General features: G+C 44.0%; 1 protein-coding gene across 1 annotated transcript in view; it reads left to right on the top strand.

The window, feature by feature from the left end:
* The first annotated feature begins 11,734 nt into the window (after positions 1 to 11,734).
* DEPDC7 (DEP domain containing 7) overlaps positions 11,735 to 21,954 on the top strand; it is a 29,077-nt gene continuing 18,857 nt past the window's right edge. The window contains exon 1 of the mRNA XM_072619227.1: positions 11,735 to 11,876. Coding sequence (XP_072475328.1) covers positions 11,804 to 11,876 — 73 coding nt within the window. The 5' untranslated portion in view covers positions 11,735 to 11,803. The remainder of the gene's footprint in view (positions 11,877 to 21,954) is intronic.

Genomic DNA, 21,954 nt, shown 5'->3' with positions numbered 1-21,954 from the left:
ACAAGGGAGATCTGCAGACTCTGGGGACTGAGTCAGCCAAGAGAATCCAACAGAGCACTGCAATGCCCACAAATAGCTATAGATCAGGGCAAAAGGAGGTTCTAGATCCTCTGGGGCATTGTGACTACAGCAGATACAGATTGGCAGCTTTGTTGCCCTCTACCCAGTTCCAGGTCATAGGTCTTCCAGGGTCTCATGAGAAAGAGACCTGGTTAGGCCCCTATCGAGGTGGTGCAGTGGATAGAGCACTGGGCCTGGAATCAGGAAAACTCATCATTCTAGCTGTGGGCAAGCCACTTAACTCTGTGTGCTCCAGTTTGCTCATCTCTAGAATGAGCTAGAGAAGGAAATGGCAGACTGCTCTAGTATCTCTGCCAAGAAAACCCCAAATGGGGTCACAAAGAGTTGGACATGACTGAACAACATGAACTGAAAAAGATGATCCTCCCCATCCTTTATAGTTAAATGACTTGAGTCCATTGAGTCCAAATGATACCAAAACTGAATCTCTTCTAACTATATTCTATTAGATGTAATTATTCAAAATGGCCATAGTCATGGAGAGAGTGGGACTGGCTCAAGGCTTATTGGCACCCTGGACAAAGTGAACATTTGTGACTTTAAGTAGACCATTTCAGGCATTCTTTAACATATACTACTTAGGGACCTGATGGCCTGGTTCTGGAAAAAAATGAAGCGTTTTAGCTCTCTGCCAAATCCTCAGAATTTCCAGACTTAATAAAATAACCTGTAACTAAAATATAAACCAAAAAACCCAACAACAAAGCAAAAAGCACTTGGCTCAAGAGAGAGGGAAAGAGCACGAGTTAATTAAGTTTTTCCTTAAGGGACAATCAGTAAGTCTGATTTCTGAGTCCTAACAAGCCAAAATTTAGTCATCTTTTCAAATACTCTTTAGGAGAGTGGACACATCAGAACCAGGGTTATCCAAATTTCAGCCCTGCCTCTAACCCATCTCAGCCTCATTGCCCCTGGCGAAAAGTAATTTCAGAAAAGCTTCCTGATTGCCTCCGAGGATGAAAATGCCCTCACCAGCAATTCCCTACTTTCATGAAATCACAGATTTGATCTTTTAATCCAACATGCCAGACCCTCAGCATTATATTTTTTTTGCTGTTGAACAAGGTTTAGTATGAATCAGTTTCATCTGGACACAATTTAAAGATTTAGTTAATGAAATATAGGATCATTTTGGCAGCATTGGGACCCAGAGGTTCTTTTACTAAAGTTGTGAAAACATTAATTTGGATATTTCCACTGGTTAGTTTATTGATATCCACCAATATTAGGATACCCTTGTAACGAGTCCTTGGAGCGTATTCAATAGGCTCTAACTGCTGCCAACCCCATGGAGGGGGAAGGGCAGATGAGAATAGGTGAACCTGCTTCTCCAAGTAAGGGATGATAGGTAATGGAAGGGACCCATTCCCTGATGCAAAGCATGCAAAGCATGCACAGAATTCTGTGACTCCTGCTGTTTACTGAGTGAAAAAAAGTCTACTTTTCTTGGCTACTGAGTGGGAACTGAGTATATTGACAGAAGTCACTCACCAGCCAAATCAAATGTTCCTTCCTGCTGGCCATGAGTTGTTAAGGACAACTCTCTGAGCTTCCCTGGGACTGTGGGTGGGACTGGCTGGCTGGTGGGCTCATGACCTTTTTAAGCAAGCCTATATCTGGGTTGGGGCTCCCACTGTTTGTGCCTTCTTCCCTTGGGTACAGGGAAGATCTCAAAAGGTCAGAACCAGCAGAGGTCTAATGGTGCTGTCTGAGAAGGCGTCTCTGACAAGGGCCTGCTTGACTCAGCCCAGTCACCTGTTCCTATGAGCCAGGCAACTGTGTGTCCAGTGGTTGTGCAATTTCCAAAAATGACCTTGGGAGTATGGAGGGAGAGTGTTTATAGATAATTTTTTTAAGTTAAAGCCTACTCTCCCCAAGGTCCAGAGAAGAGGATGCCCAGAGGGGGAGGGGGAACCTCTTCTATTTCAGGTCTTATGGTATCTTCTCAATAAATATAATCTTTGAAAGAACTAATTGACTCTAATCAGCGATTAGTGATCCTGGGAAGGCACTAATTGGCACTGGTAAATGGCAGTGGGGCAGTGATCACTGGTGATTGATAAGGGGGAAAACACCCCATGTTTGGTGGTGGTGGCTGGAGCCAAATGTATTAGAAACCCATTATTCCTCAGGGGTACCCCTAGACCTCAAGGGGGAGATAATGGCCAGTCAAGCTTTGGGGACAAGTCCTGCCAGTGGAACTGCTCTTACGGGAATATGCCCAGAGCCTATACACGTTCTACACATCCTGTTTAATTTCTGCTTGATTTTGATATTATTTCATTACAACTGTGGACAACTGCAGACGCTACTAAGAGAACTGCCTGATCTCACATCCCCAAACTGATCTCTTGTACTGCTAAAGTTATGTGTTTCGTCAAGTCCATGCCCCAAAGAAATGTAAAATGATAGCTACACAGGTCCAAGTACCAAGAAAAGGCTAAATCTATGCTTTTCCAAATATAAACAGAAGTTTAAAAATTCTTTTTGCCACCAAAAAAATACCAGTGTGGGTCAAAATTTTATACATTTGACCTCCTATTCCCCTAATCCCTGTGATTAAATGAAAATCCACTTTCCCTGCTCTTTCTCCTTTCTTTCTTCTTCTCATCTACCTCAGCTCTAGCCTACTGGAGTCCCTTTCCTCCTCTGCCCTGTCCTTGATGGCCTCTGATCTCTCTACTCTGTTTTAATAAATTCCCCATAACGGTAGTTTTCCTCCTCTGACAGTTTTCATTTTCTGGCATTCACAGAAATGTGACTGTCCTCCGTTGTGATCCTACAAAGGACAGGGAAGATTATATTTACCTTAAGTTTTGCAAATGTAATCTAAAAGGCTTTAAACTAAGAAGCAGATTTGGAAGATGAGAAGTGCTGATGTATGTCTACCTACTGGGTATCAGAATAGTAACAATGAGAACAATGGACAATATATATATGTATGTATGTATGTATATATATGTAATATTCAAAAAATTATAGAAGTCTTTTTATAGTATTAAAAAAAACAAAACTGGAAACAAAGCAGATACCCAGTAATTAGAGAGGAGGGTGATAAAAAATTGTCACATGTGAAAGTAATTGGACATTACTGTAACCTAAAAAAGGCTGTCCAGGCAGTGGGCTAAGTGCTGGGGATATCAATACAAGCATGCAAGCTAGTCCCTGCCTCTAACACAGGAAGGCAAACGTAAAAGGGAGCCAGAACGGGGAGGGACTTGAGATGGCCCTGAAGTGACTAACTGGATAGAGATAAGGTGAAAGTTCAACAGGCTTGTTGGATTTAATTTAGGGGAAGCTGGATTCTATTAGTTGCAGAAGAGAACATATTAATTTTGTAGAGAGACCAGGCAAGATTATGTTTTAAATTTTCTTAATAAACCAGTATATCAGTGTGACACAGTCATCTTGTATTACAACGTTCATAATTATGTGAAAATAGACCGTGTCACATTTTTTGAAATATCTTGAATTCTTTAAGAGATATGCCATGTCCAGACAAAATAATGATAATAATATTAGTAAGGGACTTGTCTAAAACAGTGCAGCGAACAAGCAGATACTAGTAAACACAGAACTTAAGTGTGATTCATTCCTGATTATAAAGTTATTTGGGGAATTTTAATTTAAATTTCCTCCACTAGAAGAAAATTCATTCCATTCCCAAGAAGGGAAAATATCCACTGTCAGTCATCTCTGCCTTTCCAGGAAGCATCTGATTAGAATTTACTAAATTGTGAAGTCCTTGCAGGCAGGTACTAAAACCCATATTGGCTCTGTAGCCCAAAGGCCTAGTATGGTGCTTTGGTCTTTTTAACTAATGCTTGACAACAGAAACTTTAGGAAATTTACCCCCAATAGTTAATCCGACTGTTTTTCCAAGCTAGAGAACTAGGCCACTAAAATTGTACAGACTGAAGACTAAATGGTCTGTTTTTAAAAGAGGAAGTAGCTGCTTAATCAATTTAGACCAAAATTCCTGGGATGTAAATTAAATTAGGGTAACAATGATCTTGTTTATTACTTTAAATTACTAGAGTACCATCCTACCACTAGGGTATCATTCAAGAATTGTTATCATAGGATTATGGATTTGGAGTTGGAAGCAACCCTAGAGGTCTAGTCCAACTCCCTCATCTTACAGATGAAGAAGCTGAGGCCTAGAGATGCTGTCTTGCCCAAAGTTACAGTGGGATTCCAATTCAGGTCTTGTGCCTCTTTCCATTGTAACACACTGCCTCAATGAAACTTTAATATTTGTAGATTTTTTTGGTTAAACATTAGAACAGTATGTTTTAGCTAGTTATATTGCAAAAAAAAATTAAAAAATAAAAATGAAACATCCCCTTAATGTATTTCTTTACCCCATGAAAAGGGGTATTGTTACTTTATAACATATAAAGGACAAAGGGGGATGACTGTGAATAACTGGAATATTTTTATGAAATATTTACAGTAAACAGGATTTGCTCTAATTCCTACACAGCAATGGAGCTTTCTTTCCCCTTCAGCCCTTCCCCCCACCTCCCTCTCACCAACTAACAAGAAAACTTTTATGTAATTTTTGAATTTGAAATTAAGCCATGGGCAAACTCATTAAACTACTTTAGCTCTCACGTTATGTTTAAGGCTTTGAATTTAAATGGAAACCATGTTAGAATTTTTAACATGTCTATTTCCTTAATTTTGTTTGAAAAATTCATGACATGAAATTCATGAAAACAAAATTCACAAATGCCTTTAAAGCAATTTTTATTAAGATACAGTTAGAAATAATCCTATTTTAGTTCAGCTTAAGAATTTGTATTCATTATTTACAAATAATTTTTGAAGATTACATTAAAGAAATATTGTTACATATTTCATAATGTTTAAAATCCATATAGTACAGTAGACAGTTTTTCTAGTCCCCTCTTCAATGCTACAGTAATAAATATACAGTTTGATTCATTACATTCATGTATACATTTGACAAGCACTTATTATTGCCTGCTATGTGTAGGTCATTGTGCTGAGCAATCAGAAGGAAAGTGAACAGCAATTCTGCTGAGGCTTATCCAAGGTAAAATTATATTATATAAAAAATGCTGAAAAGGTCCTTAACAAAATAACTACTTCTGTTTAAAAATAATAAAAAGCCTAACTACAAATGGATCTTTCCTTAAGGTAATCTAAAACCAAGAACAAGTATTATATGTAACAGAGAAACGCTGGAGGCTTTTCCAATAAAATCAGGGGTAAAGCAAGGATATCTGTTATCACTACTATTTGACAGAGTTCTAGAAGTGCTTGCTATAGTGGTAAGTCAAGAAAAAGAAACTGAAGGAATAAGCAAGCACAGGTAACAGAGAAACAAACTTATCCCTGTCAGCATATGATATGTTGGTCTACATAAAAAATAACCCTAGAGACTAAACTAAAAATTAATTGAAATAATAAATAATTTCATCAAAGTAGCAGGAAATAAATCCATGCAAATCATCAGTCTTCTCTGTATTTTTTTAATTAATTTTTAACATTTATTTTCACACAATTTTGGATTACAAATTTTCTCCCCTTTTATCCCCTCCCCCCCCAAACCCGAGCTTTCTAATTGCCCCTGTGACCAATCTGCTCTCTCCTCTATCCTCCCTCCCTGCCCTTGTCTCCGTCTTCTCTTTTGTCCTGTAGGACCAGATAGCTTTCTTGACCCCTTAACCTGTATTTCTTGTTACCCAGTGGTAAGAACATTACATTTGGTCCTAACATTTTTGAGTTCTAACCTCCTTAGCTCCCTCCCTCTCTACCCCTTCCCCTTGAAAGACAGGCAATTCAATATAGGCCATATCTGTTTAGTTTTGCAAATGATTTCCATACTAGTTGTGTTGTATAGGACTAACTATATTTCCCTCCATCCTATCCTGTCCCCCTTTACTTCTATTTTCTTATGGTCCTTTCCCTCCCCATGAGTGTCGACCTCGTATTGCATTCTCCTCCCCATGCCCTCCCCTCCATCCTCCCCCCCACCCTGCTTGTACCCCTGTCCCCCACTCTCCTGTATTATGAGATAGGTTTTCCTATCAAAATGAGTGTGCATTATATTCTTTCCTTTAGTGGAATGTGATGAGAGTAGACCTCATGTTTTCCTCTTGCCTCCCCTCTTTATCCCACCACTAATAAGTCTTTTGCTTGCCTCTTTTATGAGAGATAATTTGCCCCATATAACTTCTCCCTTTCTCCTCCCAATATTTCTCTCTCACTGCTTGATTTCATTTTTTTTTTTAATATATGATCCCATCCTCTTCAATTCACTCTGTGCACTCTGTCTCTATGTATGTGTGTGTGTGTGCATGTGTGTGTGTGTGTACTCCCACCCAGTGCCCAGATACTGAAATGTTTCAAGAGTTATAAATATTGTCTTTCCATGTAGGAATGTAAACAGTTCAACTTTAGTAAGTCCCTTATGATTTCTCTTTGCTGTTCGCCTTTTCATGGTTCTCTTCATTCTTGTGTTAGAAAGTCAAATTTTCTTTCCAGCTCTGGTCTTTTCATCAGGAAAATTTGAAAGTCTTCTATTTCATTGAAAGACCATTTTTTCTCCTGAAGTATTATACTCAGTTTTGCTGGGTAGGTGATTCTTGGCTTCAGTCCTAGTTCCTTTGACTTCTGGAATATCCTATTCCATTCCCTTCTATCCCTCAATGTAGAGGGTGCCAGATCTTGTGCTATCCTGATTGTATTTCCACAATACTTGAATTGTTTCTTTCTAGCTGCTTGCAATATTTTCTCTTTCACCTGGGAATTCTGGAATTTGGCCACAATGCTCCTAGGGGTTTCTCTTTTTGGATCTCTTTCATGCGGTGTTCTGCGGATTCCTTGAATATTTATTTTGCCTTCTGGTTCTAGAATCTCAGGGCAGTTTTCCTTGATAATTTCATGGAAGATGATGTCTAGGCTCTTCTTTTGATCATGGTTTTCAGGTAGTCCCAGAATTTTTACATTGTCTCTCCTGATTCTATTTTCCAGGTCAGTTGTTTTTCCAATAAGATATTTCACATTATCTTCCATTTTTCAAATCTGCGCGGTATGTTCTGAGATATCTGTCTTTCTCGAAAAGTCCTTAGCGTCCATCCGTACCATTCCAGTTTTGAAAGATTTATTTTCTTCAGTGAGCTTTTGAATCTCCTTTTCCATTTGGTTAATTCTGCTTTTGAAAGCATTCTTCTCCTCATTGGCCCCTTGCACCTCCCTTGCCAGCTGAGTTAGGCTAGTTCTCAAGGTGCCAATTTCTTCAAGATTTTTTTGGTTCTCCTTTAGCAGGGAGCTGATCTGCTTTTCATGCTTCTCCCTCATCCCTCTCATTTCCCTTCCCAGTCTTTCCTCCACCTCTCTAACTTGATTTTCAAAATTCCTCTTGAGCTCTTCCATGGCCCGAGCCCATTGGGTGGGCTGGGACACAGAATCCTCGATTTCTGTGTCTTTGCCTGATGGTAAGCATTGTTCCTCCCCATCAGAAAGGAAGGGAGGACGTGTCTTTTCTCCGATAAAGTACCCTTCAATAGTTTTATTTCTTTTCCCTTTTCTTGGCATTTTCTCCAACCAGTGGCCTGACCTCTGAATGTTCTCCTCACACCCACCTCGCCTCCTGGTCCTCCCAGCCAGCGTTTGGGGACTGAGATTCAAATGCTGCTTCCTGCCTTAGGATTTTTGGCAGGGGCAGGGCTGCTATTCAGTGTTAAATTAAGTTCAGGTGCTGAGGTCATGGGCAGGGCCGCCTCTCTGGCTCAGTTCCCTCAGGGGGTTTATGCACAGACCTTCCACCATGGATCCAGGCTCCTGCCCGTTTGGGGAGCCCCCATCCGCAGCCGCCTCTCAGCCCCCACCTCCCGGGGGGGCCCGAGCCTTGGGGGCACCCCACTCCCCTCTCAACCCGCCAAAGAGACTCTCTCACCCACCCCAGTCAGTCACCTGTTGGTGGGGGGGCCTGTGCTGCCGCTGAAGATCCCGCCTCTGGAGCCCTCTCAGATCTGTGCCTCTCGGAGCTGTGGCCGCCGCCGCAAGTCCAGGCTGGGCTCCGCGTCTGCAGTGTGATGGACCTTTTGCGAGAGGTTTGCAGGTCCCTCTGTGGGTGGGGGGACCCGCGTGGCCACTAGAGATCCCGTCCCCGTAGCCCTCTCGGATCTCCTCCCCTCAGTGTCGCGACCGCCGCAGGGCTGCACTCTGCTCCCCGTCCCGGCGCCCAGTCCGCGGCGCGAAGGACCCCCCGCGAGAGGTCCGCAGGTCTCTCCGGAGCAGGAATCTCCCACGCTCCAATACTCTGTGGTCTCTGGGTGCAGAATTCGCCCTGGCTTGGTCCCCTCTAGCCGTTCTGTGGTTTGTGTGTTCGGAGCTATGTGTATGTGCATCTTTCTACTTCGCCATCTTGGCTCTGCCCCCTCTTCTCTGTATTTTACCAACTGAAACTAGAGGTAGAAACAAAAATTTCATTCAAAATAACTACAGAATTACAAAATACTTGGGAATCTACCTACCAAGACACACAAAGAAATTATATGTATATGACTACAAAGCATTCTCTACAGAAATTAAGAGGCTCTAGCCCTACCAGATCTCAAATTGTATTATAAAGTAGCAATCATCAAAACCACTTGGTATTGGCTAAGAAACTGAGGGGCAGATCAGTGGAATAGGTTAGATACTCAAGACACAGTAGGCAATGAATATACCAATCTACTGTTTGATAAACCCAAGGACCCCAGCTTCTGGGATAAGAACTCACTGACAAAAATTATTGGGAAAACTGTATAACAGTGTGGCGGAAACTGAGCATAGACCAATGCCTGACATCGTACACAAGAATAAAGTCCAAATGGATACAGGATCTAGGTATAAAGACTGATACCATAAACAAATTAGGGGAGCAAGGAATAGCGTATTTGTCAGATTGATGGAGAATGGAGAAATTTATGATTAAACAAGAGACAGAGAACATTATGAAGTACAGAAAACTGGGAAAGAATTTTTGCAACCAGTGTCTGTGATAAAGGCTTCATTTCTAAAATATATAGAGAACTGAGTCAAATATACAGGAATACAAGTCATTGCTCAATTGATCAATGGTCAAAGGATATGAACAGGCAGTTTTCAGAGGAAGAAATTAAAGCTATCTATAATCATATGAAAAAATGCTCCAAATCACTACTGATTAGAGAGATGCAAATTAAAACAACTCTGAGGTACCACATCACACCTATCAGGTTGGCTAACATGACAAAACAGGAAGATGATAAATGTTGGAGAAGATATGGGAGAGTTGGAACACTAATTCATTGTTGGTGAAGTTGTGAGCTGATTCAACCATTCTGGAGAGTCATTTGGAACTGTGCTCAAAGGGCTGCAAAAATGTACATATCTTTTAATCCAGCAATATCTCTTCTAGGACTCTATCCCAAAGAGATCATAGAAATGGGAAAGGGTCTTATATGTACAAAAATATTTATAGCAGCTCTCTTTGTGGTGGCCCAAAACTGGAAATCAAGGGGATGCCCATCAATTGGGGAATGGTTGAACAAGTTGTGGTATATGAATGTAATGGAATCCTATTGTGCTATGAGAAATGATGAACAGGAAGACTTCAGAGAAGCCTAGAAAAACTTATATGAACTGATGCTGAGTGAAAGGAGCAGAACCAGGAGAACTTTGCACATAGCAACAAGCACAGTGTGAGAGGAATTTTTCTAGTAGATTTAGTAATTCATTGCAATGCACGCACTTAAAAAATTTCCAATGGACTCTTGAAGCAAAATAGTTTCCACATCCAGAAAAAGAACTATGGAACTGGATCGCAGATAGAAACAGACCATTTTCTTTTGTTTTATGTTTTGTTTTATGGTTTCTCCCATTCATTTTAATTCTTCTATGCAACATGTATTTAATGGGGAAAAAAAAGACCAGAAAAAAAAAGAAATTAAGAGGCTCCAAATAATTGAAGATGTATTCACTGATCATGGATGGATTATGTCACTATAATAAAATGGTAATGTTACCTAAATTAATTTACTTATTCAGTGCCGTGACAAACTACCAAGAGGTTACTTTATAACACTAGAAAATTAGTAACAAAATTCATCTGGAGCAACAAAAGGTCCAAAACCTCAAAGGTCATAATGAAAAATAATGGGAAGGAAGGGGGCTCGGCATTGCTAGATGTCCAATTATACTACAGAGCAGTAATCATTAAAATTATTTGATACTGATTAGAAAAACAAATATCTCAACCATATACCTCAACAAATTATTTACAGATGGCAACATACCATACATATAAAAGGTCACACTATAGACAAATTAGAGTAGTAAGGAAGGTGGTAGCTTTTGCAGCTAGTGATAGGAAGAGTTCTCCAGCAAATCAGAGTGTTAGGGATTCATAAAATAGGTAATTTTCATTAAATAAAATTGAAAAGTTTTTGCATAAATACAGCTAAAATGAGAAGGGAAACTGTTAACTAGGAAAATAAATCTTTACAATCAATTTCTTTGATAAAGGTCTGATATCCAAATATGTAAGGAAAAGATTCAAATGTATTAGAAGCAGAACCGTTCTCTAAAAGATAAACGGTGAAAAGATTTGAACCGGTAGTTCTCAAAAGAACAAAAAACAGGCCATCAGTAACAATATAATGAAAATGCTCCAGGTCAAAGTAAAACTTTGGAGCTTCTACCTGACACCCATCCTGTTGGCAAAGAGATCTTAAAAAGGAAAAACAGGACTGTTGGCAGGGATGTGGAAGAAAAGACGCACTGATGCATTGTTGGTGGAGCTGTGAATTCTGGAAAGCAGTTTGAAACCGTACCTCCCAAATCACTGCGTTGTGCCCACCCTCTGATGCGCTAATACTCCTACTACGCTTATGTCCACGAGAGTTAAAGGAAAGGAAGGAGGCGGACAGACAGACAGACACACACGCAGCAGCCATTGCGCAAAGAGGAGGAAACCAGAGGAGGGTCCACCACCCGGGAGTGGCCGCAAGGACAGACAGCGATGCGGGACGGGACGTGAGAACTCCGCAGGACGGCCCCACGGCCCGCCCGCGGCCTGCGCGTGGACTCGCTTCGCGGACCGGCCGCCCACAAGGGGAGGAGGCTGTGGGTAAGTTTGGTGGGAACGCAGTTCTCTGCGAGGGAGGAATCCACGCGTGCCACGAGGATCCGTGGGGCACACGGCGGAGGCGGGCCTCGCCCTCTAACCTGCGGGGACCAGGAGGGCGCGTGTTGGACAGAATCAGACAGCGTGCGGAGGCCCTGCCGCGGGACAGGGCCGGCTGGGGGAGCCCGCGCGTGGGAGGAGGGTGGACGCTGGTGCGGGGCAGACAGACACACAGACCTGCGGGGCACGGGGAAGGAGGCGGGCGGGAGGGGGCCGCCCGGCACGCGGGACGCGGACAGCGGTCCCACAGCTCCCGGGACGCGCGCCGGGGAATGCGCGCACGAAGGCTCGGAGCAGAAGAGTGGGGACACCCACGCGGGGCGAGCGCCCAGGCCCCGATGGGAGGAGCTGAGGGCGGGGCCTCCGGGGCTCAGGTGGGGCCCCGCCTCGTGCCGCGCCTCCTCCCGGTACACGGGGGCAGCACGAGCGGCGGCGGGGGGCGGGGCAGGGGCGGGGCTTGCCGTAGCCCCGCCCCCCGCGGGCCCTTGGGAGCGCTCATTGCCGTCGGGGGAGCCGCGGCGGCGCAGCCGGAGCGCGATGTCCGCGGTGCGGGAGAAGGCGGCGGCGCTGCACCTCCCCGCGCTCTGCAGCCCCGAGCGCAGGCCCCCGGGTGAGTGCGGCGGAGCGCCCGAGGTCCCGCCAGGCGCGCTCCTCCGGCCGGCCGCCAGCCCGCCAGTCCGCCAGCCCGCGCTGGGCTCCGGGCCGGCCGGCGCGCCTGCCCCGCCCCCCCCCTCGCCTGCCCCTGTCTGCCTCCCCCGCGCCTCCCCCTCCTCCCCCACGCCCCCCGCACCTCCCCTTCCTCCCCCACGCCCCCCTTCCTCCCCTTCCTCCCCCACGCCCCCCGCGCCTCCCCCTCCTCCCCCACGCCCCCCGCACCTCCCCTTCCTCCCCCACGCCCCCCTTCCTCCCCTTCCTCCCCCACGCCCCCCGCACCTCCCCCTCCTCCCCCCCGCACCCCTGCTCCTCCCCCTCCTCCCCCACGCCCCCCCGCACCTCCCCTTCCTCCCCCACGCCCCCCGCTCCTCCCCCTCCTCCCGCACGCCCCCCGCACCTCCCCCTCCTCCCCCACGCCCCCCGCACCCCCCGCACCCCTGCTCCTCCCCCTCCTCCCCCACGCCCCCCGCTCCTCCCCCTCCTCCCCCACGCCCCCCGCTCCTCCCCCTCCTCCCCCCCCCGCACCCCTGCGCCTCCCGCCTGCCCCTGTCTGCCCCCCCCCCCGCGCCTCCCCCCCTCCCCCCCCCTGCGCCTCCCGGCCCCCCCCCCCCCCCCGCTGAGCTCGCTCTCCCTCGCTTGGGTGCCCCTCCCCCTCCCCCGGCCCGGGGCGAAAATTCGGCGTCGCGTCCCCCCCGAGGACCCCGGGCAGGGCAGAGGGGGCACCGACCCCGTCCTTCCTCGGGCTGCGCCTGCTCAGCGGCTTCACCTGAGCCCCGCCCTCGCCCCCGCCGAGACCTCCTGGGGCGCCCCGCCGAACGACGCCCCCCTGCGTTCTAGGGCGCTGGGCCCTGGCTGGAGGACCCCGGGCCGCCCGGCCTCTCCTGCCCCTTTGCTTTGGCCGCCCCTCCCCCGCCGGCCCGCCGCCCCCCAGCCTCTCTCCTGGGCCGGGGTGCAGCTTAGGAGCCCCCCCAAATGCAGGCGTTCTCCCTTCCACGTATCGAGCCTGATAATAATTGCGGGCTGCTGATAGGACTACAATTTGCAGAGCACTTTGCTAACCCTTAGTTGGGCTGAGTAGGTGTTTGACGTTTGTCTCCGAAGGGAATGCCGGGTTCGAACCTTTAGGAACAGTTTTGATCCGTTCTGTTTGCAGCCTCTTAGGCAGTAGGTGCTTAACAAAGACTTGATTGATAGATGAGGAAAGCTTTCTGCAATGCCAAGCAGCCTCATTATCTGAAAAGCATCTTGTACTTAGCTCTATTTGCCATGAATCTCTTGGTATCTGTGACCACACAAAAACACCCCTGTACCCCGCAATAGAATTCAGTCTCTTGGAGGGCAGAGACTTTTTCTTTTCTGACTTCATAGGCTTGCTAAGTGCTCGTCGAACTGAATCAAGTCAAAGATCCCGACAATCTACTGGCTGGCTGTTTGCCTTGGTCAAGTGACTTTGTATTTCCTCATTTTGGGGGGAAGAAAAAAATAATACTGGACTACATGTTCTTGAATGAACTTTCTCCTGCCTTATTCTAGCGAAAATAAGACTCGTCTTTCCGTTCAGCCTTGAGTAAATTGAGATTCAGGTGCTTTCGTTGCAGAAATATAGTATTTCCAAATAGTAAAGAAGTAAAATTACCACCTTCCTTTTGACCAGGTGACCCCACATTTTCTTTTCTGTCTCGGGCTTGGGTTAACCACGTAGTCCATCGCTATCCCTAAATAAGTCTGTCGTTTGCAAAGTACTCATGAAGACTAGGTTTTCATGCGGTTTGTTCCTTCTTATGGAAGTTATAACCCTATAAGTCCTCCTCTGGGACCCTAATCTGGTATTTGGCCCTTAATATTTGTTTAAATACTAACAAAGGCATTATAGGAAAAAAATAATTCTTTGTGAGTCTTGATTTTCTAAGAAATATCTTTAATAAGGCATTTCCCCTGTATTTGAAGGGGATTCAGCTGCTGTGAATGATAGAATTTAGTTACTGAAACACTTCTGCTACATCCTGTGCCTTAAAGCTAATGTGCTGTTTGGAAAGTTGTAAGAGATCTTCGCTCATTCCCCGCAGTGGAGGAAGGATGGTGTGCTCACAAATCTGAACCTGATTTGATTTGCTACAGGTGCTGGTTTGGGGATGGTAGGGAAGAGAAAGTGTGTTATCGGAGTAGGTTCTTTTAGGTTCCCTCAGAAGCGTCTAAAGGTTGTGCCTTTGGAAAGCAGTATAGCCCTTGAAGGCCAGGTGTAGTGGGCCCATGCTCAGGACTGCTGGGTTGGGAGTGCTTTCTAGCGCCTGGCTTGTGCTCGGCCTCATGGGACAATCATTCGCTTGTAGATCACAACTTTAGTCTGTGACTTGAGCCAAGCCATGGGAGTCAGCCGTTCTTGGTCTGTTGCCATTGTTTCACTGAGCAGGCATCTCTTTGCCTCTGTTTCTTCATCCTTTAGGAGGAAAAGAAAGACCAGCAGCCACTCTAGTCTGGAGGGCTTCCTGCTGTGACTTCTCATAGACGTTTTGATGAGCACGCTCAAGGAAAGTTCTTGTGTTTTAGAGGAAACATACCTCTTTTTTTAAGGGGCCAAGAAATTATAATTTGTAATTATATTTATATATGCTTTAATATAATAGAAAGTATGTTACAGTGTACACTCTAAATGTGAATGTAGCTTGTTTCCTTTGCTAGTTATGGTTTTCAAATTCAGATTCTTCTGATTGTGCATATAGATTTCTGCTTTTTTGGAGGGGTGGGGGCTGGAAGGACGGTAAAAATGCAGATCTCAGACTCTTCTCTAAATGTGGCAGACTCTCTGAGAAGGGGGCATGTTGCCTATTGATGCACTAGTGGTGCTGCTTGAATTTGAACAGTCTCACTTTTCTTGGGAACCCAGAGGGCTTCCCATATGCTCTGCCGTTTCCTTCCCTGCATCAGTTGAGGACTAGGGCTTGCCTTTATTGTGATTTCTGTGTGACATGGACATGTTTAAATGGCAGTCCTCTCTAGCCACAAGTGCTCTTTTCTTGAGTTTTTCAAAACGATTGTATTTATATATAGTATCCAAGTCGTTACCACAAACAACCCCAGATGCACACCTCTTTGTTGGCAGGGGCAATTAATGAAAGCCCAGCAAAGGCTTTTAGCCTCTTATCCTAGTTAGTATTGGGAATCCACAGCTTTTCTGGCTTTGTATAAGCTGTTGTATGGTCAGTGCTGCCAGATTAGCCCCTTTATGGCAGTACCGATTTTTTCCTCCCACCCATGTGGTCTGTGGGACTGTGGTCTGTAGAAAAGGAAACCCTCGGGTTGGATTTGAGTCAAACTAGCCTTCTTTCATGTTGCATTTCCCATCTGGGGCAATAATTTTATGGCTTATGTTGAGGTTGTCTGTGAGGCTTTGTGTGATCTGATGCTTTTCTGAGCTTCAGGACAGAAACAACATGCAATAGTCAAAAGAGCCCAGGACTTGGAGTTGGAAGGCATGGGTTCAAAATCTGACCCCATTCCTTCTGTTCTCTATGACCTTGGGCAAGACATTTCACTTCCCTGGGACTCAGTTTCCTTATCTAGAGTTCCTACTAGACTGTATGCAATATTTCTTCTAGTTCTAAGCCCTAGGAAAGGGAGAACAGGGGGAAAGTATTTAGTTGTAGCTAGCTTTGACCCTTGGTTTTGGCCAAATTTATAATGCAGCAGAGGTTTTTTTTTTAAATGTCCTCTGTTATAGATATTCTCATTAAAATGAGTACCTTCATTGTCTGAGGCCCCCAGTGTCTGTTCTGGTGTAATGAAGTTTGGAACATAGCTGTAATGTTAACATTTTGGTTAGCGAGGTATGTGGTTATGACTCAGGTGTTACCAACGCCAGTGCCCACATCAGTCTCTCTGTCCCTGGTCCCTTGGGTAGAAGGAAAACTGACTCTGGAAGAGTGGGGAGTCAAGGGGATTACATGAGTGTCTGAATGGGGAGCTGCCATTTCTGTGTGACACAACTCAGGCGAGTTACTTAGCCTCTGCACTTTAGGTTTCTCATCTGTGGAATGAAGGGATTGGCCGAAAGGTTTCTTGGGTCCCTTCCAACTCTAGGTCTGTGATCCGGGGGTGGCCTCTCTGGCCTGGAGCTTCGGTGGAGTTGAAACCAGGCAGAGTTCCACATGGAGAGAGTGGAGGGAGCTGGATGGCCAGTTTCTGACCTCTATAAAGGAAGGTTTTGGGAGGAGTTTAATACTTCCCCTCTAGTTGGAGGGGAGAGGAGGCTGAGGGAGGTGGTGTGCAGGCTGGGAGGAGCATCTTGTTCTCTGGAGTCAAAACCAAGGAGAGTTGCAGCTGGCAACGAGAGAAGTCAGAATACAAAATTATCTAGAAACCTGTCTTTTGACATGGTTAAATCTAGGTCTGCATCCCACCCTGTATTGTAGACATGCCTTAAATTTCTTGGGAATGAAATCGTCAAACTAGATAGAAAGTACATGTCATGGGGAGCAGCACGTTAATTTTTATTTGGTATTAGATGATAAACAAGAGGAAAGCTAAGTCTGTGGATGGTGTATTTGTGCTCACCTATTGATGTCGGTGTTGAGAAAACAGGTTATCCTGGTGTGGGTTTGGGCATCTCCATTGGCAGGATCCGTTGTGCATTAGAGATTAAAGTATCTGCAAGAACATGACCTGGTTTGGCTCTGTAGGTGGTAGTGCTTGAGGGGAAACATCCCAGAATGCATTTGTGAGGAAATGTGGTCTAAATGAGGAAAAGATCTGAAGGGACTGGACTTTGTTATTTCTGGGGGACTAAGGAAAAGCAGTTTTTCCTCACAAGTGCATGTCTTGCCCTAACCTGTTCTTTAATTTTATGTCCATCTAGCTAGCTAGCTAGTTATCCCATAAAAAAAAAAATCCTGCTTTCTCACCTTTAAGGAATAGGTTGTGAATAAATGGGATTTATCCTTTACCTGTTCCATGTAGATTGGACCGTAATGTAGACCCTCTGCTTTCCCCTCTCTGTTTTCTCACTGACCTCAAATTGGTAACTGAGTGTGCTCCGTTTCCTGACCCAGCCAGAGATCCCAGAGAAGTGTTGCCCTGGGCTTACCATCCCTGTGGAGAATGCTGCCTTAAAAGTCTATTTCAGTAGGAACCAAAATACAGTGGCTTAAAAGTCTGAAATTTGGGAGAGCTTGAAGGAAGTGAAGACTTGCGTGATGTCATACAGCCAGGTTTAGAACCTTGGTCTTGGTTCTTTAGCCATTCTTCCTCCACATTCAGTGCTTTCATAATTCTGTCATGTGTCAGGTTGTTGAGCTGTTCTCCTAAAGTAAATTCTGTTACCTTCAGTGAAGGTAAGGTCTTTGTCCCCAAAGTGATACAATTACCATTTACATTGTTCCAGAAGAGATGTAATAGAGGAAGGACTCATGCTACATTGATACCCTGGAATGTACCACTTTCTTCGTCTTCTTTATGGAGGATTTATAGGAGAACATAAATAACAAATTACAGAAATACAAAGGATAAGAAACCATGGGTCAGTTGCAACCTACACTATTGGACACGTTGTCCTCATTGCCAGTGAGGCAGTTCCTCAAGTGTAGCCCTTTGACTGAACCTAAACTTCACAGAACAAATGCCCTTAGTGAAAGGATTTGTTGGGTAAAACTCAGATTCAGCCAAAAGGCCGCACCCAAGGACCTAGAAGGCCACAGGTTCCCCACTTCCTGGATCAGAGTCATTGAAACATTTTCCAGAATTCATACTGAAAGCTGCTAGACAGAGTTTTTTTGTTTGTTTGTTTGGTTTGGTTTTTTGCTAGACACAGGTATTGAGGTATTCATGGCAAATATTTATTTAGTATGGTTTTGTGAAGTATTTTCAGCCTTTAAATGTGGTTTTGATTCTTGAAAACAATCTTCCTAATCATTTCAAGATGTAAGGTTAGCCTTTGGTTGGAGTGAGGATTCTCACCAAAACAAGGAGATCACAAAAGAAAAGAAAAATCCAATTAAGAAGTTCTTACATTAGTAAAATCAGCACTCCTTGGATAAGAACAGAGACCATCAATTGGAGGAAAAAAAATTGGCAACTTGTCTTTGATGAAGTCCTGATATGTAAGAGAATGATTTGCAGTATTTGCTCTGTAGGGAAATAATACAAATATAGGATGCCAAGCAACATTCCTCAGTGGAGAAGTGGTCAAAAGATACTGACCAAGCATTTCTAAAAAGAGATTACAAGCTGTAACAAGCATATGAGACATTGCTGCATATTATTAATAAGAGAAATATAAATCAAAACACCCAACTCAGACCTGCTGACCTGTCATCCATCCTAACGACCAGTCTGGAGGAAATCCCCTGCGCTCTTTTTTGGGGGGAGGGGGGCAGAGGTCAGCAACTATGGACATGAAATAGTGAAGTGAATACGCTGTCAGACACAATTGATGATTTCACTGAATTTTTTTTCTTCTCCTTCTTTATTTTGAAGGGATAGCCCTTGGGGTAGGGAGAGGAGGATGTGATAGGAAAACAGTCATCAAAAATAATAAGATTTTTGTAAAAAATAAATAACTACAAAATGTTAGCATTTTGCTGCTGAAGTGTTAAAAATATTTACTTTGGGTATGTGAAAAGTTTCTAGGTAAAGACGTGTGTAGTGTGTGTGTGTGTGTGTGTGTGTGTGTGTGTGTGTGTGTCCTTGTGTGTGTCTGTATATACAGCATCCAGGTTCCTAAATAGGGCCAGTAAAAACAGTGCAATCACTAGCATTTTCATGACAGATTTGTCCTGAATGAATGGTGAAATCATTTACTGTACCATCAGTAGTGAATTGTATAACAAAAGATCAATTCCAATGACCCAGCCAGCCAGCCCCATACACCTTTACCTAGAAACTTTTCACATACCCATTTCACATATGCATTTTTCATCATAAGTCTGAATTTTCTTGGATCATATTGCTAAGAATAGTTAAGTCATTCACAGTTGATCCTCATATAATACAGTGTTCTCTTGGTTTTGCCCACTTCACTTTGCATCAGTTCATGTAAATCTTGCCAGGTTTTTCTGGAACCATCCTGCTCATTATTTCTTATAGCACAATAGTATTCTTTTACAATCATACTGCAACTTGTTTAGCCATTCACCAGTTGAGGCAAATCCCCTCGATTTCCAATTCTTTACTACCACAAAAAGAGCTGCTATAAATATTTTTGTGCATATAGGTCTGCTTTCTTTTTCTTTGATCTTTTTGCATATAGACCTAGAAGTGGCACTTCTGGGTCAAAGGGTTTGCACAGTCTTGTAGTCCTTTGAGTATTGTTCCAAATTACTCTATAGAATGACTGGATCAGTTCACAACTTTACCAACAATGCATTATTATCCCAATTTTTTAAAACATTGTATTGCTTCTGCCTACAGTTTTGCATGTGCTCTTAAACTCATAGTTGGCCAGGTCCAAGTTTCTTTGAGCTAATTTTGTGTCAAGGCCAAGAATCTAATCTCATTCAGTCCACAGTAATTTCATCTCCTCCCTAGAGGCATATGACTCCCAGATCCCTAGGTCTGGCTGTCCCTTCTTTCTTGAGCTTCAGAGTAATATGCTAAACTTCCTTCAGAACTGAGCCAGACAGACAACTCAAACACAATATGTCCAAAACTGAGCCTCTGTTACATCCCTCAACCATCTCTTCCTTCTCATTTCCCTCTGTCCTCCAATATTTCCAGGCTTGGTCTTGGTTCTAATTCTCCTTTACCACAGAATTAGAGGCGCAAACATATCTTAAGCACCTCCTCTGTGCCACTCAGAATGAGGACAGAGTCGTGGGCTGCCACTGCATTTCAGATTTACTCCATCTCTTAGACTCTGGCAGTTTCTCCCTACTCCCTCTAGCCTCCTCTTTGTGCAGCCACAGGACTGACCTCAAAGCACTGAGCCAGTCTTTTTCTTGTGATCAGAGATATTCAGTGACTCCCTATTACTTATCAAGTCAAATCTAAACTTCTTTGCCTGGCATCCTTGAACTCCTCTTACTTTACTCTCTGTTGTAGCCAACCTGGAGGATGCTCAGCTCAGTGTGTGCACACCCGGCACTTCTCAGCCTCAGTCCTGTGCTAACTCTGTTCTGTGCTTGGGGTGCCTTCCCTTTTACCAGTTTACCTGTTTAAAGGTAACTTTAAAGACTAACTCACATGCTACCTATTGTATGCATTTCCTTATTTCTTCCTACTACCAACCTTTCTCCAACCTCCATAGAGTGTTCTTCATAATGCATCATATGCTGGACTTAAAGTCAAGATGACCTGAGTTCAAATCCTACTTCAGACACTTCCTAATTTGTGGCCCAGGGCAAGTCTCTGAGACTCAGTTTCCTAATATGTTAAACAAGGATGATAATAGCACCTACTCATGAGGCTGCTGTAAGGATAAACCAAGACTTAGTGTTATAAAAATGTTAGTTATTATTGTTACTACTCTTATCCAATCTAATATAATTAGGTCACCTAAGTGGCACAGTGGATAGAGCCCTGGGCTTGGAGTCAGGAAGACTCATCTTCCTGAGTTCAAATCTGGCCTTAGACATTCACTAGCTCTGTGACCCTGCACAAGTCACTTAATCTGTTTGCTTCAGTTCCTCATCTGTAAAATGAGCTGGAGAAGGAAATGGCAAACCACCCCAGTATCTTTGCCAGGGAAGCCCCAAATGGGGTCAAGAAGAGTCAGATAAGATTGAAGTGACTGAAAAACATCTAATATAATTGTTATAATTACCTTCAGTGGTGTCTCATCTCCTACTGAGCTCCACAAGGGCAGGGACTGCTGTCTAAACTGTTTATTTAGAACATTGCTCTGCATGTTGTAGGCTCTTAAATGTCTAGAAGATTGTTCCTAGCATAGAATTATAAACTCAGAACTACAAGTCAGAGTTAGCGGAGATCACCTAGCCCAAGGGTGGGGATCTTCACATGGGATTTTGTAGGACCTTGGGTGCAGTTTTTTGACTGAGTCCAAGGTTTTTTTTTAATGTTTATTTATTTATTTTTAGTTTTCAACATTCATTTCTGCAAAATTTTGAGTTCCAAATTTTCTCCCCATCTCTCCCCTTCCCCCACCCTAAAATGCTGTGCATTCTGATTACCTCTTCCACCAATCTGCCCTCCCTTCTGTCACACCCCTTCCATCCCTTATCCCCATCTTCTCTCTTTTCTTATAGGGCAAGATTAATTTCTATAGTCCATTGCCTGTATTTATTTCCCAGTTGCATGCAAAAACAATTTTCAATATTTGTTCCTAAAACTTAAGAGTTCCCAGTTCTCTCCTTTCCTGCCTCTCCGTCCATCCCCACTGAGAAGGCAAGGAATTCAATATAGGTTATATATGTGTAGTTATACAAAAGACTTCCATAATAGTCATGTTGTGTAAAACTAACTATATCCTCCCTCCATCCTATCCTGCCCCCCATTTATTCTGTTCTCTCTTTTAACCTTGTCCTTCCCCAAAAGTGTTTACTTCTGATTACCCCCTCCTTTCATTTGCCTCCCCTTCTATCATCCATCCACCCCACTTATCCACTTCTCCCCTACTTTCCTGTAGTGTAAGAAAGATTTTCATACCACATTGAGTGTGCATGTTATTCACTCCTTAAGCCAAATGTGATGAGAGTAAGCTTCACTTTTTCCTTCTCACTTCCCCCCTTTTCCCCTTCATTGAAAAAGCTTTTTCTTGCCTCTTTCATGAAAGATAACCTGCCCCATTCCATTTCTCCCTTTCTCCTTCCAATATATTCTTCTCTCACTCCTTAATTTTATTCTTTTAGATATCATCCCTTCCTATTCAACTCACTCTGTGCTCTCTGTCTATATATATGTGTGTGTGTGTGTGTGTGTGTGTGTGTGTGTGTGTGTATGTGTATGTAATCCCTCCAACTACCCAAATACTGAGAAAAGTTTCAAGAGTTACAAATATTATCTTTCCATATAAAAATGTAAACAGTTCAACTTTAGTAAGTCCCTTGTGATTTCTCTTTACCTTTTCATGCTTCTCTTGATTCTTG

The sequence above is a fragment of the Notamacropus eugenii genome, chromosome 6, assembly GCF_028372415.1.
Source record: "Notamacropus eugenii isolate mMacEug1 chromosome 6, mMacEug1.pri_v2, whole genome shotgun sequence".
Lineage (NCBI taxonomy): Eukaryota > Metazoa > Chordata > Mammalia > Diprotodontia > Macropodidae > Notamacropus > Notamacropus eugenii.
This window is presented reverse-complemented; position numbering and strand designations above follow the sequence as displayed.